Here is a 19,847-nt window from a genome sequence, read left to right as displayed (position 1 = left end):
AATTGCTGCTAAAATCATGAGTTGGAATAAGCGGCATATATGGAATACAATTTGTTGCTGTTCTTAGATCAGGTTGTGCCAGAAAATGAGTTTTACATATTTTCTGCAAACAATAATACTTCATAGGAAGGCTCAAACTAGGATCAAGCAATAGTTGGCCAAGTTCGCGAAATCCTCGCGATTGATTGCAATTCAAATCGAACGTTATGGACGAGAGTTTAGGATAAGGATTGGTTTGAATTGTTTGAATGACCGCATCCTTGACTTTAGGGATATCTGTTTGCGTAGCTGTTGTGGCAAAAATCTTTTCATTCTTAACTCGATTTGTAGCTGATGGTGGGAAACTAACGCTCCGAAAGCCAAGCTGCTCCTGTTCAGATAGATTGTTTTCAACATTCTTTTTAGAATTTTCTGTGCTCTCCGCTTTGATACCGTGATAAGTGATAGCGATTTCAGGGATGTCTTGTAACAAATCCTCCAACAATGCATTTGCATTGTGGTCAGCATCGTCAAGGACTGTAAATGAATTTTATAGAGTGTATATGTTCAGGTAAAGCTTAACATTTTATTCAGAAATTACCTGATAATTTCGTATTACAAGCTGACGATGTATTCTCAGCACGTTGTGTCGAACTCGCCGGGTTATTGAAGAAGGAATTCATTTTTTTTATTTAATATGTTTGATTAACTTTTGGGAAAAACTTTTCCACCACTTTTATTGCATTAATTTGTTTTGAATAAGAAAAATTTGAAAATATTTCTTTTGAGATATTTTTCAAAGCCTCCTTAGATACTCTCATCGACTAGCATAATAAAGCGCAGTAATTATTTGGTGTATATTCCCCGCTTAAGTTATGTAGTAAGTATTACGTAACAAGTAATAGATTAAAACCGACTATTAAATACTACTCTAACTTTCATGTTTACCTTCAAAATATCGAAAATTTTATCATATTCCTATGTAAGGTATACCTTTCATAGAAAAATGATTCCCAAACTGGAACTGATGCGTTCTAAGTTTAGTGCATTTACATTTCTTTTGACGAGGAACTTATTGCGCTTCAAGAATTTCATTACAAAACACACAAAGACACAAGACAGTTTCGCCGGTCACAGTTCACATCCCATTCCGGTAGTGTTTACTTTGCTCATTGCTATAGAACTCAGTTGGTAGAGGCGCAGCATTTGCCGATTGCGCACAAATCCACTAGGCTGCGACCTCGATCGCCCTAATTCTATCCGCATACTGACGTCTTTCTAACTGGTACCGTGTTACCACTCGTATGAGGGGTTTCCTCCGAGCGATTGGTGATTGCTAAAATAATACGTTTCGAAGAAGCACGATAATCAAATATGGCTCCCTCCTACTCCTTTGGTCACCAAATGTAAACAAAAGCAAACAAACTGGACTGTAATTAACAATACTTTTGACTAAGTTCTCCGTTACTATATACAAGCCGCAATAACTCGGCGTTCAAGATGCTGCAAAAGCGTTAATATAAAAATTCTCTTCGATCAAATATGATAAACTCCTATGAAATATATCACTCGCGCTCGTTTTTTCACCGAATGCAAATAAGATGTCAAAATTATCGGCAGTCGGCAAATTGCCGAAGGTGTCAGGTGTGTTGGTTAGATAACAAGAAATATTAGTAACGTTTAGGATGCTGGGGAAGATGTAGTTTGCAAGTTCTTGTTGCATTTTGACCATAGCACACGAATATTCTGTACTTGTTGCCAGATGACGTTTTTTAAAAGACTTATTGGAATACTCAAGTGTCTTACTTGCGAAATCTCAGATCTTCTTCAACTATTTTCTCAAACCTTTCGTCAAATATGCACATACTTGTGGGAAGTTGAATGAAAACTTAAGTGAGAAACAATTTCTCAAGAGCCTAGGAAGCCCCCAGGTATTTGCATAATTATAAAAAATATTCTTGAGATGTATTTGTATATGAAATATATTTGAACGATTAGCACTAATGTTAGTTTAGTAAATAAAAGAAAAATGCTTGTCATACTATCTAGAAAGTGTAGAATAAGCCAAGCTTATCTTATCTGGAACATATTTAAATTAATCAATAAGCATAAATACTTTAAAATGAAAAATATCTCCTTTCTTTTCGTGTATTTTAATATTAAAACTTTGTTAGCTCCCTTTACTCCATTGCTATGGGTATTGCCTATGTAACTTACGTTTCATTTCGTTTGGAATTATTTACCATAAGTATGACCTATATTTACATACGAATCTCTCTGCATATGCCCGTAAATATCATCAGCTTCAGTTATGGAGGCTTTAAACCGCAAATGCATCAGCCGTCGTCGTGCATCTGTGTTTTGCCTCTTTGCAGTTTTCCTCTTTATTTTCTCATTTCGCCCATATGTGGGCCAACTATTATATGTTGTTTCAAACAGCCAAACGGAGAACAAGCGTAAACAGCTTTAATTAGCATTTTATTTAACAGACTTTATTTACATTTCTGGCTTTTATGCCTCATTTACGTTTTATACACACGTACATGCATTAGTTAGTTGCACACTTTTTTTTTTTTATACTTCATAAAATTTGTATTTGCTATGTAGTTTTCTTTTTCATATATATATAGAAGAAATTTGATTTTTTTTTATTTTCTTTTTTATTATTTCTTCGAATTGTTTTTACAAATTTACATAAATTTGTTTTTATTAATTTTTCAATTTTTTATGGTTGTTTTGTTCAATTTTATATAACGAAAACTAATTGCTTCTCTTACGTGCATTACAAATACGAAAGCAATTATTTTTCTTTTTTTCTTTTTACAATGGTTGTTTTATCATATTAAATGATCCATTAAATATTCAAGCAAGATAGCCAAAAGATATTGGGGCGCGTTATGTTTCTTGTTTGTGTTAAAAATTCGATATTTCGGGTAATTAAATCACGATTTAAACTAACAAAAACTATATTTATCGAACTGTAGGCCATTCTACCTATATGACTTCAAATTTTAATCGAAGCTTCATAAGAACGTGGAAGAGTGAAACATCTTAGTCGTTCTTCCATTGGTTCACTTTAATGCATTCTATGGTCGAGTTTTGGCAAAGACGTTTTCAAAACAGAGAAAAAATTTGAAAGTGCCAGATATTAGCATATCCAGCATGAGTTGCTCTAACCAAACGAAGCCATTACTAAAGGAAGCATTCAATAACAGCTGAATCGAAGAATACACACAAGGGAGCTACTCAAAAAAGCCATGGTGTCATGGTGGGTTCTTAGCATGCTTAATGTTCGGCTTCATGTGACAAAACTTTTATAATAACATTAGGGGCAGTACCTAACAGTCTCCTTATTTTCTGCTCGAAAAGGATTTCGATTCTTCTAATAATGTTTAAAAACGCCTTTGTTATGTAGATAGCCGACAAAACCCAGAGTTCTTTACGGCACCAGAATTCATATTGAGGTGGTAAAGAAGAAAGAGAAAATGTTTATCTGTCGATGGGCAATATCTCGGCTAGAATACGTTTTACTGTTTATTTGGAGTAGAGGTGTCTTCTATTCTATACATAACATAAATTAGGCAGTGGACCTCACTTTGCTAAGAAGGGAATTTTCAAAATGTACCACCTTGGGTGCCGATGAACCAAGAAGAAGCAAAGATCAAAACAGATAATCGCTAATAGAAACACCGCTCAAGTTTACCAAACTACGCCGAGCGATTGTCGAATTCAGCTTGGAGAGAAGAAGTTGATTGCTCACTGGGCTCAAAATTTGCAATTTGCCTAGTGGGGTAATTCGGGTGCAATAAATACTCCCAATACTATTCCAGAAAGAAAAAGGCAGTCAAAGAGTGAACTACGAAAGGAGAATCGATTGCAAAGGAAACAAAGGCTCTTTCTTCGACTGAAAATGACGGCTCATGACGACTGTTTTCTGGAATAATCTCGAAAATCTGAAAAGAAAAAAAAGGTTAATCTACCTATATGTAGCTAAAGTAGTAATTTAAGAAATCCGAAAAGTACTGATTCTTGTGGGACTAATCAATATTTGAACGAAAAAGTTCAACTGGAGCATTTATTTTTTTTTCTTTTTAATGACCCATCACTTAGTGGATGTCCCCGATTCATGTAACATCGTCAGGGCCAAAAAGAAAAAGAAATGAAGAGAGAGACTTTGCACACACTACACGTCCGTCCAACGTAAACCTCTACCACACTGAGATTCGAACTCGCGGTTAGCTACTTAGTGTTATTTACGATTCTTACCTGATCCTGATAATCCTCTTCACAATGTTGTTGTTGTTTTTGTAGAAAAGAATGGTAATTGCATTTCAGATTGAATTCAGGTTTTCTTTTTAAAACTGTGCTGCCATTTTCAAGAATGATGTAGTTCTGCCTCTGTTCTAAACAGACCTAGTCTGCGTCAAAAAACCTTAAAAGGTTTTTTCCATGATAAACGTTATATTTCGTGCTCCTTTTATTTATTATTTACTGCCTTGAAAAGTATATTTGCGAACAGTTTGAGTCCGCTGTCCTGCAATGCGAATCCTTGTTGACCACACTACCAGCGTAATTCTACTTAATAGTAATAAGTTTCTTCTTCGACTGTACCATGTGCTCGACCAAGCTACTTATGAATATGAATGCTCTCCACGCCCTATGTGTATTTATGGGTAGACCTATTAAATAGTGCTATGAACATCGTTACTTTGCATGAAACAGTGTCAATAATAATGAACTTTTATACCCAAGTCATTTGTGGTACAAGGATACATTAAGTTTGTGTGGATGTATATAACACCCAAAAGGACGTGATATAGACTCACATTTTATTACACTGATCTATTCAGAAAACAACTTGAAGCTGGTCTGGCCGTCTTATATTCGTGTGGTTAACCTACGGCATGCATTTTTGAGATGTTTTGATGAATTTTTTGACATGGTTTGACGCAACGATGGTCACTATTAAAAATGGTTCGACGCGGACAACTTTTTCGACCACTTCCCGTGCAACGCTTTACTACACTAACCACCATTTGTGATACATGCGAACGAATGGAACATCCAGAAGGACTTAAGGTAGACACATCTTTTATTATACCGACTGATGCCAGATTTTCTATATCGATCTAAGCTTGTCTGTCCGTCAGATGTCTACTGATCGCAATTTTTCAGATATTCTGGTGAAATCTGACACGCTGATGTGTTTTAACCCAAGGACGAACGCTATTCAAAATGTTTTGGACCGCTCCTCATATAACGCCCTATTTTGAAATATGAAATAATTGCGATTCTCAAAATGTCTCGACAAAAGTAACTGAATAATAATATTTCGGCATTCTAAATTGGTGTGAGAACTTTGGATCGGCTAAAGTAATGTTTTGAACTTGAATTGTTTGCTTCTATGAAAACTCAATCTATATGTGGTAGAAAATGTATAATGTTCGAAATTTTATGTCGAAAATAGGTTTATAATGGTAAATTGATCAAGTCAACCTTGTCCAATGTAAACATGTAGATCTATGTTTTTGGATAGTAATTCATATAAGGATTCTTACGTACTACATTTCGTACTTATATATGCCAAAGAGGCCGAACGCTTTACTTATTCATGAATTCACATAAAAATTAAGTGGAACAAATTTTAACCACATGGGATTTATTTCTTAGATCCCCATCATATAAGATTTCGCATGAATAGTACGCCCTGCGAAAAAAGTTTATATTTTAATATTTGTAATGATAGCTGGTCTATAGTAGCAATTTACTGAATGAAATCACGATAGAGTTACTAGAGTTAGGCTTATCACAAAAAGTAAGCCCTTATATGGAGAAAAAGTCTAATTCCTATGCTTATGAAAGAAATTGGAAAACAATAAAATTTTTAGGAAATACATTAAGTTTGTGAAATTTGGATCAAGTCATGCGATGCTCCGAGCAGTCACCAATTTGGGGGCTTTCATAGAAATAATGTGTGTGAACAATTGTACTAGGCGAATTTGTGCAGGGTATTTAACGGCCCACTATAATGTATTGTATTCTGATATCTAAGTTAAAACATTCAGCATTGTATATAATTGCATTTTTACATGTACTGAAAACAGTACACATGGCAGGAATGTGGAATGGTATGTAGAATGTTGATGAAGAATACAACTCGGTTAAAGTAACTGAGCGTATGCTCACTTTAGGAGAGTTTTGGAATATGTTTGTATGATTTAACAAATAACAAACATCGTAAACAATGACCAGAACAACAGGCCGTTATGCAAATTCAATTGCGGAGTGTACAAGATTCGTCATAAAGCGCATGCTAATATTGTCTTCTTATTTATTAATTTTTAATTAGGTCACCAGCACACACTCAAAGTAAATACATTCTCAAATTCTTATTTATGTAGCACTCTACTCTTTCAAAAATTAATAAGCAGCACACATTTGTTGTTCCGAGAAAAACCTATATTCATTCTCATGAATTTTCTTCACCCTTTCGTTGCGATGACGAAATGAACGCAATTTCAAAATTTCATTTATTGTTTTTATGATTTTTATTAGCGACTAAAAAGTTCTCTTATTAAATATCTCTCTACTCTTTTGAAAGAGTACAAATTCATGCAACGCATTATAGAACACAACCGAGTTGATTGCCTTCTACTACTCATACTTTTTTCTTCCTCTTCTTCTTCAGCTGGCAACCATTTGATCTTTTCAGTGAATTTTAAAATTTTCCGGCATTTTCATTCCGTTTACTTATTTTTTGTTGTTCTTGTATTTTTATATATTGTTCACATAGCAAAAAATTGTTTTTCCCTCCCTGTACAACATTTATTTTCCAAGATCATTAGAGACCTTCGTGGCTACAATTAGTTGCTCCGAAGTCGTCGTGGCAGTGAGTGAAACGCTTGTATGTTTGTGACATATATATACGCCAAAAAAAAAAAAAAAAAAATTTAAATAAAATAAAATTAAAGAAATTAAAAATTATACAAAGTATTTTTATAAATTTTATATATAAACTATAAACGAAAAAAATCATACGCCAATCAATCACTGGCTCATGCAAAATTAAAAGATTTTATTTTCTATTCATAGAATGCGTGATTTCTTTAATATAATTAATTGATGCAAAATCGACGAAGATTAGCATGAAATTGTCAGGATATTTATAAAACAACAAAAAAAAAGAAGCAAAGAAAACCAACCTTTATGTACCTAAAAATAAAAAATTTTTTAAAAAACTTTAAAAACTAAAAAAGACGACCTGCTTAAAAAAATTAATCAATTAAAACTATTGACAACGAATTTAGGGCTAAACGCGAAATATATTCGAATGAAATAAAAATGAAATAAAATAAAGTAAAATAAAATAAAAATAACAACGAAAACGTTTTCCAAAAATTGGTTTATAAAATATTATATAAATGACTTGAAAACAACAACAAAAATTAGGTTTTAGAAAAACATTCAATTCATGTTTCTTTCCTTGCTCGATTACGAACCGAATCTATTGTTGTTCATAAATTCAAAAGAAAAGAAGAAGGAAATCTCCTAAAATTAAGTCATAGTCCTAAAGTAAACAGGAAAATAATTTTAGATTTTAGTAAAGAACAAGTGAAAACACTATAGTGAACCAAGGCCCAATATTTCATACTCTGCCCCATCTTGCAAGTATTCATATAAAGACGGGAAGTGGAGCGATCCAAAACATTTTCAATAATATTCATCCTGGGGTCAATGTGCGCCAATGTACCGAATTTCATCCAAGAATCTCTAAAATAGCGGCCGATAGGTTGAAGGAAACAAACTGAACAGACAGACAGACAAACTTACCTCGACTCGGAAAGTGATTCTGAATCGATCGGTATGTAATGAAAGATGACTTCAGCTCCAATAGGCCTTTGTACCGCAAGTGGGGCTGGGTATAGAAGCATAAATTTATTTTCTTATAAAGTAAAAGATTTCGCGTGCGATTACGAACCGAATCCATTGTTTTGGGTAAATTCACAAGAAAAAAAAAAAGAAAATATTACTTCTAAAAGCACGAATCTTTTTCCAGAAGATCTGGTCACATTGTAGTAGCAAATTAAGTAAAGATATTAGGAAAAAAACAAGTCAAAACCATATGATGAACCGCGGCCTGCTATTAAATATCCGTTATCGTCCTACAGTTATTCATATAACGACTATTCAAGATAAGGCGATCTATGATAATTGCTCGAAATAGTGGTGTGATCTGAATCGTATTCAATAACCTTCGCCCTTACGTCGAAACAAGTCCGGTATCAAATTTGATGCAAATATCCTAATAGTAGCGGCCTATAAATTGAACATAAGAAGACATAAGTCGGACGGACTGACAAACGGACAAAAAAGCTTAGCTGAATCGATTTATATAATAAAAGCTGGCTTATGTCAAGTCCTTCCGCGTGTCGTCGTATACATCCGCATAAACTCAAAAGTAGTGCAACGTATAAAGAAAAGATAATCCATTTTTCGAAATGAACTGATCGAACCTACTCGCTCTTTATTCGTTACAACTTGACCTAAAAGATGACTAAATTGCTATGATTTTGAAAATATATTTTTTCAATTTTTCAATGTTAGCGAAATATTTTCCTTCGGAAAGATCACAACAGTACTTCATATACTTTAGCGGATATTAGGCATAAAAACAGACAGAACTAACACGATATACATAAGTAAATCTTTTATAAATATTACTCTCATTAACAAAATTTATTACAATACGACCTTCCAACGACCTTCCTTTCACACAGAGTATCAATTTGACTATATTGACTAAATAAAGTTAGCTTTCCTTTACCTCTCTGAAGTAATACCCAGAACTTCTATTCGATTTATAAAAATCACTTCCTCTATAGAAATTCTATTACGCGAATAACTGAGATTACACATGTTCTCATAGACAAACCCGAGTATTTAGAGAAAAAAAAAATTTGTATCCAAGTTTTTATATGGAATAAAATAGAAATTAACTACATTACAAAAAACAAAAAAAAAAAAAAGGTCAGTGATTTATTTGAAATGTGAAACTCTTTGTACTCTGATGCGAAATTCTTTTTACTCCTGTGTAAAACTCTTTTTTATTCTTTCTGAGAATTAGTAGCTGAATGTGAAGTAAATCCAACTTTTTGGAAAGAGCATGAGGTCTTTTCGTCATAGGTTCTTGATCTCAGTAGTATTACTTCTAGTCTGCAGTCTGTATGGACAACTATGAATTTTTATATGAAAATTCCCAGAAATCCACCACCACCTTTTAATAGTGGATATCAAATGATGGACAAGCGCAGTAGCAAAATTGTTAAAAAGTTTTGCGTTAAATTTGAAGACAATTTATCTGCGGGGTCACATAATGTCTTATAAGGTCTCATAAAGGTATACGCATTCGTTATGAAACAAGTGAAATGCTTTGTTTTTCGCCATGCGGCACGAAAAAGTGGACAGAAATGACTGCAAATTTTCTTAAGATGACACTTTCAGCTTTGCTTCTCAATGACAGCAAGGTTCTATATGGTATGCGTCTGCAAGAAGAACTCGTTCTTTATTTCTCTTCTAGTCAAACAATTAGCGATGTCCATAAACTGAAAGAGTAGGATCATCTGTTTCTAATAGACCTAAGAAAGGGGGTCGAGAGCGTAAATAATCGAAATACGAGTGTTTTTTATTTGCGTAAAGGGTGATCTAAGACAATCGTTGGTGGACTTAAGAGTACGGTATTACATAGGCCTCATTCATATCTAGGACTTCATTCTGAAAGTCCAGAAGTAGTCGACCCTCCCAAGAAATTATATTATTATCAAGTTACAGGACTTCATTCTGAAAGTCCAGACGTAGTGGGGCTTCCTAGGAAGTATGACTATTCGCAGACATCCCTAGGTCGTTTAGGAGGATACACTGCGTTAACGTCACGTCGTCCGATGGCATGGAGAGTGTGAAAATGCGCACTCAGCGCCCCGAGCGTGATTAATCTCAAAATACCAGTGGAAATACTTGAAAGTCTTATACTAACCCACGACTCATCATGAAGTACCCTACATCGTACTACTGCTATTCATGTAATGGCTTCTTAAACGGGAGGCGTTATATGAAAAATGAGCGAAAAGGCGGTCCATTTCGAACAGTATTCATTCTTGGGCAAAGGCATGTCGGTGTATCACATTTAATCAAAATATCTTGAAAAATGCGATCTGCACATAGGACATAAAAAAAAAGGGCCGGACAGACAAGCGTATATTACTTCAGAAAGAGATTGTAAAAAAGGACGATATAATAAAACGTGGGACTGGGTGTTGCATACATCCGCACAAACGTACAGTACACACTCTTGTACCACAAGTAATACACGGTACATAATATGTACAAATACTTTTTATTCAAAAAGTGTTGAAGAATTAAATAAAGACAATTGAAAAAATTTTCATACGTGCAAACTAAACTCTATATTATTAATAAATAAAAAAAAAAAAAAAAAAAAATGTTTATAAGAAAGAATATGAAAATTCTCATTTGAATTGAATGCTTTTGCGAGAATAAATCTAAAGAAACGGAAAAGAAAGAATGAAGAACGCAATGAGAAAAAAATATGTAAAAATTTATTTTCATAACGTTGACCCCAAAAGCATGTATAAAAATATATTTTCGTGTATTTTTATTTTTGGTTTTTTTTTTTTCGATCATATGAATACCACTATAATGACGGCACACAACCCAAGTCATATATTAAATGTTAAAAAAAAAAAACAAAAAAAACAAAAATTGATTCTTAACTTTATCTCGTATTTGAGAAGAATAAATTTTCACTTTTATTTTGTCTGCGTATAGCAGCTTTTAACCATAGAAGAAAACGGGGAAAGAGATATTAATAATTAAAATAATTATTATCTTAACAAAGCGTATGCTAAACTCACTGAACACCTTGAGCCAAAAGACGGGGGAAAAAAAAATGTATAAAAATAATTTTGTCTAAACTAGAACAAAATATTAAAAGAAAACGACAACACTTTTAGTTTCTTTTTTTTTTTTTTCTTGTTTTGTTTTCGTCTTAAATATAAATAACAATTTATATGCGGTCATAAATTTGTATAAACGTTTAGCAAAAATATATCTGACTATAAGCATGTAGCCGCAATGTATACGTCTTGTTTCCTTGTTTGTGTAACGAGAGAAAAAGAAATTTTGTTAACTAAATAATCAAAAAAAAAAAAGAAAAGAAAAGAGAACCGAATATGTATGATTTAGATAGTAATTCAAACGCCCGCCAGATTAATTTCCGGTTTCAGTTAAAAAACTCCTTATTAAACTCCTTAACTGACCTAATCAGTCGATTTTAACGGAGTTCACTTCTCAGTAAATTTACTTCCTCAAAGGCTTTCTCCAAATCCTTCGTCTTCAAGCCATAACCTGCAAACATTGTAGCTTTGCGGTAAGACCCAAAAATGCACTATAGATTCGTCACAGAGATGTGCCAGCGACTTAGCACCTCAAATAACTGCAATATTCTCATCTTTGCATCTAATAGCCCTATTGTGAGCAGCATCACAAAGACATCAAAAGTCACAAAGCATTTTTTCTGTTTGATTTGCGGGACTTATTTAACCCGGTTTTATGATAAAACCATCGCTTCGGAAGACCAAAATTGATAACATATCAAAACAGCTTTAGGAAGCATACATGTTTTTTCTGTTTATGACTAATGACCGATCATAACATCAGAATACACCTCCAAAGGTTTTTAGAACACTATGTTTCACTTTTGCACTATTCCTCTCTTACGAAGCCGATCCCTAAAACTTTCATAAATCTTATCTGAATTTTTATAAAGAATAAACAATCAATTAAAAGTTTGTATATGTCTAATTAGACGGTTTGGTTGAAATTAAAAAAAAAAAAGAGTATAAGCAGTGGGGCACTTCGAACCATTAAATATCCTCAATCACTCTACAGTTGTTCAGATTATAACTTTTCAAAATAAGGCGTTGTGGTCCGAAATATTGGTCGATAAAGTCCTTCGATCGAGCCGAATCATTTTAAATAGCATGCCTACCTAGACCAGAAGATGTTGGTGTACCAAATTTCACGGAAATATCTCAGAAATTGCGACTTTTAATTTGAATACAAGAGAATAAGGCGGACAAACAGACAGACAAGCTCAAATCGATTCAAAGAGTGGTTCCGTATCGCGATGGCGGTAATAAAAGATGGGTCTATTGTAAATCTTTCTGGGCCTTCCATACAAGTTCTTAATTAGAGTTTCGGGTTAATGACAGCAATAACAATAATAACAGACAAAATTAGTGATACAGATCACGTGATGATCATTATTGATTTATTGATGATTCACTGATGTTAATCTCTCTTGCTTAGTTAATACTTGTTCAAGTTGTAATAATCCATTAGCGTACTATCCATTCTCCAGAAGATAGATATCAAGCCAAGGACAAGGATAGAAATTATTGATATATGAATTTAAAAAATTTGTAAAACCATTGTCAGTTAAGACAAAAAGCTTAATTATAATTATAAAAACTTAGGAAAAGTCAGTTAACAGTTTTAATAACGGCATTTAGCTTAAGTTCAAGATGAGCTGTGTCCCTGCATGACAGATTTCATATAGGTTAATAAAGATACTGAATATCTCAAATGGAAGTCTAGTGTTGTTGAATTTACTGCACTTAAAAATAGAAAACTCAACGTGAGACTCATCACATACCCGTCTGACCCTCTTTAAATCAATTTTGTCATATATATGATTACACGAGAGTCTGTTCAGCACCTTAATCTCCCATGTGGTAAAGTTGGTATCATTAAAAGGCAATAGTCTTCGTTGGATCTTGCTACATTCCCATATATATGCCTTTCCAGTCATGGGTGATATTTCGAATTAGACGGCAGGCGTCTTTGGAGAGATATTTGATTAAGAGAATTTCTCCATCAAGCCGAGCTTATTGTACTAGAAGTGGTAGAGCAGTGGTTGTAGGGTAGTGATTGTAGTTTATAACAAGTGCTTTAAAATTTTGCTTGCAATGAATTCGTCATATTTAATATATCCCTGCAAGCAGCGCATATGGAAATGTACAAGCTTTCTGTTTAGTTATTGTAGTAAATTAAATTTTACATTCTTTTAAGTCATACCTTAAACTATGTATAGTCGTGATAATAGGAAGCTTGTCGGTCGGTAGTTGAAAATCCTAAAAATTGACACAGAAACGTGTAATCTTTATTATACTAATATTTCCAAATCTGGTTCATATCGGGTATAATTCACTCATTGCTAAAATAAAGTGGTCTGAGAATAAGAAACATATTATATTCGCTTCGGGCAAAGCTTTTTTAATTCCCATCACTAGCTTGTGTACAGTATTTAACTGCCATTTAAACCACATACTAAGTTAATTTAATTTATATCGCCCGTCATATTGTACGTAGAGCCATCACCACCATAAAATTTTGAATCAATTTGAGCATCTTCATTCGTCCGCCTGTCTGTCTGTTTGTGTCATATCTATGATAAACATCTCACTAGTCACAGAAAAGAAGCTGTCGCCTTCAAATTTGCCAGAAACATTGGAAGTGCTTCCATGCAGATTGGCTTAAAACTGAGCCGCATCCGGCAAAGAGTACGTTCACTGTGCGACATGACCCGAGACCACCTTAACTTGAAAAAGAAAATGTCGTTTTCCCGTCATTGTTTATAAATCAGAAAAGATACAACGATAAAGATCTGCCTTTATATTCTATAGGTTATCCTGCAGCAGTAGGTAGGCCACACACCTACTCAGCAGTGTACAATATTGAAATTTCATTCTTTTGTCAAAAGGTTGCCAGCACCCAGAAAGAAGGTTCGGTTGATAAATGTGAGTCGACCGAGCCATGTTTGTCAGTCCATCTATCTGTTAATTGCTGCGGTAATCGCAGTCATTGGTTGGTTATAAATGCAAAAATGCACAAATGGAAAACATAAGAGATTAGCCACGCCTATCTAAAATTCTCGAATGTGGAAATTTGGCTTTTGCATTTTCTTGAGTATTGTTAAAGGGTATAAAAGATTCTATGCCAGCCGAGCACAATTTTTTTACCTGCAATTATAATTCTTTTTTTTTTTGTTTTTTTTTGCATTGTATTTAAAAATATGTCTAAAAATTATCTCTCGAGTTCTTAATAAAATCTAAAGATACGCTCAGCTGTGCAGCTAATTAAATTGATTTAAATGTGTAATGATGTATTTACGATGAATTTTTTGAAATTATGCCATTATTTTATGAAATCACCTGCAGAGCAAAAATAAAATCCTCGCCTGTTTCTCATCTCTTTTTAAAGTTGTTGAGAATATGTCATGAGAGGGGCATAATATATAAATTTGTTTAAGGCATTCATGCGATCATCGCAATTGTCTAAAACATTCGCTAATAAATTTTTAAATCTTTATCAATTAAAGTAAAAAGGTTGTTTTCAATTATTTTTTCATATAAAAAAATCTTTAGAATTTCGTGATTGTTTAGTGGGAAAATGCTTAAGAAAAGCTTTGTGAAAATATGTAAAAACTTAAGAAAACCGTGAATTAACATACAACAATAACAACAACAGCAACAACAACAATAAAAAGAATGATGTTGGTTATTAAATAAAAATACATATATATATAAAAAAAAAAAAATTCCTTACAAATCCAAATTTCCAAAACATGACTGATGATAATAGTTCTCCACCATCACCGCTACCAAAAAACGAAGAACCTTTACCTCAAAAGAGCGATCAAGCTGATAAACAAACAGACGCTAGCCTGGGTAGAACTACCCAAGACATTCATCAGAATCATACCAGGCCACCATTACCTCACGAACTAACAGCCGAATGGACAGTAAAGGCTCAATTGAAATTTGCTCGGGCTGGTGAAACCGTACGTAGAGAGTTTAGTTCTAATGATCCCGTCAATCCGGTAAGAGTTGTTTACAAATGGTCTACCTTCGATGTGAATACGGCAAGTCCAGCTCAGGATGCCGATGAACGTCATGAGAAAAGACAAAAAACAGAGAGAGAAGAAGAAGAAAATTACAAAAGAAATTCCTCACGTTGCTCTGGTCAATCACAAGACCCTTCAAAGGTAGTCGTAATGTCCTAACAATATTAAAGCACAATATTACAAAAGCAAACAAAAATTTTTTTTTTTATTAGTCTCGGGGCGGCGGTTCCTCTTACCGACCTCATGAGAGCTTTCGCTCGACAACTTCTTCTATGACTTGTGGCGACTTTGGTGGCGGTGATTCTGCTTTTAGTGGGTCCAATACCTCGCACAAACGCATCCCACAAGCGGCAGATGATAAGAAGAACAAGAGTCCTAATTATTATGGTACACGGTGTCGCAGCACGTGTAACATTGTAGTATCGGCAGTGGCTGACTTCTTGCCATGTCCGGTATCTACTAAGACTACTAGCGAAATGAGCGTGGATGACAATTCTAATTTTACCACCACTTATCAATTTATACCCCAAGAAGAAACAGATCCTTTTGTATTTAATACTACCGCTTCGTATACAGTTCTGCCGGAAAAGGTAATTGAAGGCTACTCTACGAAGTGAAAGATAAAGAAGCACTTTTCGCTGAGGTGGGAGAGCGCACACTTGTAGTTATTCTTGTTTACTAATTTCCATAAAACTTATGGTATCTAAAAATGTTGTCAAAGCGCCTCGCGTAAATAGTAAGCTCGCTCTAAAATCGATGTTTACTTCCCAGTTCATTTCGAAGGACTCTTCTGTAAACTACTTTACCCTCTTTTTAATACAAGAGCTTTCACAAGCTTTTGTTTCTTAAAAAAGTTGTTTAGTTTCATGATGTCAGTTTACTTCTTTATGACGTGTGGTCCCATCCGGCGAAGCCCTGGTTAGAAGATTTTACAATGGCAATTAAAGTGCTTCTTTTTTGTATAAAGAGAAAAAAAAATAGAAGAAAATTTCGAATTTAATATTTTATTATAAATTCAGTCATTCGTCGATGAGGATGTAACTTCTCAAACTGCAGCATCTGGGAATTTTGCTTCAATGGGTAAAATTTTGAATTTACGTGATGCTTTTTGTCAGACAAGTGATACAGAAACTAAATACTTTGAGGAGCATGATAAAAGTCGCTACATAAGTAATAGAAGTCCTTTGGACCGTTTAAAGACTCAACGTTCGTATGATCCACGGGATCGTTTAGTGGACGAGGGAAACTCCTTTATGGTGGGTTTTTATTTGAGAAGATTCTGTGCCCATGGTTAAAATTTAATTCGATTTTCTTTGTAGCCCTCGTATCTTGCATCACCTTCGCAAACATTTAAGTCCGCTTCCTTGCCACGTATGCCTTTTTTAGGCTCTAGTGCAAATTATCTGCCTCATCCTACAGCGCCTCTATTGACTTCTCAGAAGTGTGCCGCACCCAATAATCCGGAACTTCAGAAGAAACCTCGTACCGTACACATAGATGTCTACTGCACAGGATCGGAGGAAGATCAAGCTGATGCAGAATCTTCAAGTTCAGATTCTGAGGCAGAGCACAGTAGCAAGCGTCTAGAGGTTGAGTCAAACTCGACTTTTCAAACCGTTCTTGAAAATGAGCAAATGCGTTTAAGACATCAGCGCGTAACGGACAAACAGGCGCTTCCTAGGCGTTTAGCACAACAGCAAAAGTCTGAACCATCAACGCAATTAAAGAAGCCTACACTAACAACACCTACGTCACCTTCTCTCCCAACAGATATGCCTTCAGGACACGCTATTACAAAGTCTAGTACAGCCGAGGAAGTTCATGAATCCAAGCAATTGCTTTTCCGTAAACATGTCGGTGATCAGAGGGCTATCAAATTACACAATTTGCGACAAAAATATCTACGTCAATCCAGCGACGATGCTTTAAGTTTAGGATATCCTAATTCATCAAGGAGCACGGTCAGAGATAATACATGCAGTAGCGTTTCCAGTGTCCTTGCTGCTGATACGGTAGACTCTGCGTGGAAAGAGGCAGTAGATCTTGAAGACACTTCTTTCTCTTTGGCCAAGTCAGATAGTTTTGAATATGAGAATGCTTTAGATCGCTTGCGAATACGCCAAATGGAAAGTTTATGGTCTCGAAACCAAGTTCATGAAGAAGACTTAAAAACCGCCCCCTGCTCTTCGCCATCTGGCCATCATTTGCAAACCATATCAGAAGTTGCTGGTCCCTTAAGACAAGGACCAGATATTTTACTTTCAGAATCTGAAAACTTTTCCGAGACAGAAAATTTCTTTCCTGCCTCCGCTCATTTTTTACGTGATCGTCCAGGATTTTTGCAATTCTTCGGTCCACAAAATCAACCAACTGGTCTACGGCAACAGCGACAACAACAGGAGCCGTATTCGGCCCCTGTTGAAATGCAAACGGAAAGCACTTTTGTTTATCCCGCTTATTCCCCAAGCTTGCAACGCTGGAAGAGTGAAGCACGTGATGATCTATCAGGCGAGAGTTCTACAGCTCTCACACCAAAAGACTTGAGCCGACATAACTCTCCTCGACTTTCTCAACGAAGTGGAAGTGAGGCACCGCCTGCCACTACTAGCGCTAGAACCTTTCCAGTAATTTCCACTACCAGCGCAACAGTAAGGCGCTTTGAGCTCCTGACTCCAAATTATCATTCTACGCAACCATTAGGTTATTTATCATCTCCCCCGGGATATTCCACCGAATATCTGGATAAGGCTCGCAAATTCGGTGATGTTGTGGTCGTACGTAAACCTGGTCATCATGTTGGACCCACCAAAAATCCAAACTGTTCTTGTGAATGCTGTCAACGTTGGCTTAACGAACGCATCATGTTACGTGGTCGTGCGTTCTCTTTGGGAGAACGTCCCTTACTAAAACGATCTTCCTAATATTCAATTTCGGGCATTTTTCATAGGTTGCATTACACTGCCTTTTATGTTTATGTTTAGTTTATACATTATTTTGTATATGCATTTACTCTGAACTAACCAACGATCCTAGTTAAGTATCGTTTCATATTCAATACTAATCTATAAGTTTTCATGTTCCTAACACAGAAAAATAAATATTAAAAATTAAGTTTTTTATATGAAAATCTCCTTTCGTCGCTCAGAAACTTTAAATTGTAGATTCCAAAACCTAGTCTACGAATGGGGTAAGCTTTTGCAAATCAAGCCAAAAATATTTCTTTCAAAGTTTTATGCCTCACTTTGTGACCATTTGTGTTATACGTGTACTAAATTTTTTGTTATTTATTTAGGCTCATGTGCGTCTTTCGGAATCTTCACGGAAACTTGATCTCTTGCGTCACTCTTTGGATTTACGACGTCTGGAGTTGCCAGCCGATTCTTTGGCTGCTCAACAATTAAAATCAGAATTACAATCCGTGCAGCAAGCTTCCTCGCCGGTACCATTCAATTACACCTCCTTGCAACCTTTTCATGGTGGTCTTTTGGGCGGTAAACCCTATCAACAGGTTTCAACATTGGGTCGTTGTGCTAGTGTTACGGGTAAGTTAGAGGTGCGTTTAATGGGTTGCCAGGGTCTGTTAGAAGATGTGCCCGGGCGATCGCGTCGCGATAAAGACAACAATTCTAGTCCCGGCGACTTGAGAAGTTTTGTGAAAGGTGTCACTTCACGCAGCAGCTCAAAAAGTTACTCGGTTAAGGATGAAACTTCATCAGACATTATGGCTGTTATAAAATTGGACAATATAACTGTGGCGCAAACGTCATGGAAACCTTGCTCGCAACAAGCTTGGGATCAACGTTTCTCTATTGATCTAGATCGTTCACGTGAATTAGAAATCGGTGTTTATTGGCGCGATTGGCGTTCTCTGTGCGCCGTAAAATTTTTACGCTTGGAAGAATTTATCGATGATGTACGACATGGTATGGCGTTGCAGTTGGAACCTCAGGGCTTGCTTTTTGCGGAAATAAAATTTTTAAATCCAATGATTTCGCAAAAACCAAAGCTACAGCGGCAGCGTATGATTTTCAATAAGCAACAAGTCAAAAATATACCCCGAGCTAAGCAGATGAACATCAATGTGGCCACTTGGGGTCGTTTATTGAAACGCAATGCTCCAAGCAATAGTGCTTTAAATCAAGCCAATCGTTCGACTACCGCACGAGACAGTGAATCACCAATATCACGTACTCCTTCGTCTGGAACCATAGACGCGGAACCAGAACCTTATTCCCCCGGGATAATGGCGCAAAACTTGCAATACGATCCAGATGCCGGTGCAGGGGAGCACGTAGAGACACCTGGCGAGTGTCCAGATCCTGCCGTTTCGGGTCTTAGTGGCTTGCGTCCGCTCTCCATGCAAGGCATAGCTGCCTTGCCGCCGGAGATTCCAGTAGCACCACCTTCAGTGAAACAGAACAATGTTAACGTTAACAATAATTTGCGCTTGAATATTGTGGGTAAAAATGCTGGTCCAAATCCTATACCGAAACCGCCAGCTAGTGGCTCGAAATTGCCAACACCGACTGAACAATTGCCAACTCCGCCAGCAGTTCCGGCCACTTCACCACCAAAGCTGGATCAAGAGGTAAGTCATAACTGTTTTAAGAACAAACTCGCTACTTGGCAGCCAGCAATCAAAGCCAAGCATGTTTCTAAGCTATACTTTTCATACTATTCATCACTTCTAAAAGGAGGCGGGCAATACTTTTTGAAAACCTTTTGCTCTATCATATCATTTCGGGTAGAAATTCGGTGTTTGTTGCAGAAAAAAAAAAAAAAAAAATCTATATCATAACTAATTTTCATGGTGCATGGTTAATCAGCCATTTGTAAAAATCGTTAACAATTCCACAACACTTCCAAGCTATTCTTTTATACATTCAAA

At 35.6% G+C, this 19,847-nt stretch overlaps 2 protein-coding genes across 9 annotated transcripts in view; both read left to right on the top strand.

Moving 5' to 3' along the window:
• Nucleotides 1–19,847, top strand: part of LOC119637045 (serine/threonine-protein kinase N) — a 128,201-nt gene that overhangs the window by 91,910 nt on the left and 16,444 nt on the right. For all 6 annotated transcript variants that reach the window (XM_038032841.1, XM_038032840.1, XM_038032838.1 and 3 more), the window contains one exon: nt 18,252–19,547. In XM_038032841.1, the coding sequence (XP_037888769.1) occupies nt 18,252–19,547 (1,296 nt within the window). The remainder of the gene's footprint in view (nt 1–18,251; nt 19,548–19,847) is intronic.
• On the top strand, nt 6,950–18,245 carry LOC119637046. 3 transcript variants are annotated; one of them, XM_038032845.1, is made up of 5 exons: nt 6,950–7,335; nt 14,481–15,100; nt 15,172–15,549; nt 15,979–16,215; nt 16,279–18,245. In XM_038032845.1, exons 2-5 carry the CDS (start codon nt 14,681–14,683, stop codon nt 17,878–17,880), a joined length of 2,637 nt encoding a protein of 878 aa, XP_037888773.1. In that variant the 5' UTR covers nt 6,950–7,335; nt 14,481–14,680; the 3' UTR covers nt 17,881–18,245. The 3 variants fall into 3 exon arrangements, with proteins under 3 accessions (XP_037888773.1, XP_037888774.1, XP_037888772.1); XM_038032846.1 differs by having other exon boundaries at nt 6,951–6,969; XM_038032844.1 differs by lacking the exon at nt 6,950–7,335 and having other exon boundaries at nt 12,142–15,100.

Source organism: Glossina fuscipes, unplaced genomic scaffold, assembly GCF_014805625.2.
Source record: "Glossina fuscipes isolate IAEA_lab_2018 unplaced genomic scaffold, Yale_Gfus_2 42, whole genome shotgun sequence".
NCBI lineage: Eukaryota > Metazoa > Arthropoda > Insecta > Diptera > Glossinidae > Glossina > Glossina fuscipes.
This window is presented reverse-complemented; position numbering and strand designations above follow the sequence as displayed.

Coding starts and splice junctions, on each gene's coding strand:
- LOC119637046 (XM_038032845.1), top strand. CDS start 14,681: ATGACTGATGATAATAGTTCTCCACCATCACCGCTACCAAAAAACGAA. Junction 15,101..15,171: donor AATCACAAGACCCTTCAAAG/GTAGTCGTAATG, acceptor TTTTTTTATTAG/TCTCGGGGCGGCGGTTCCTC. Junction 15,550..15,978: donor ATACAGTTCTGCCGGAAAAG/GTAATTGAAGGC, acceptor TTATAAATTCAG/TCATTCGTCGATGAGGATGT.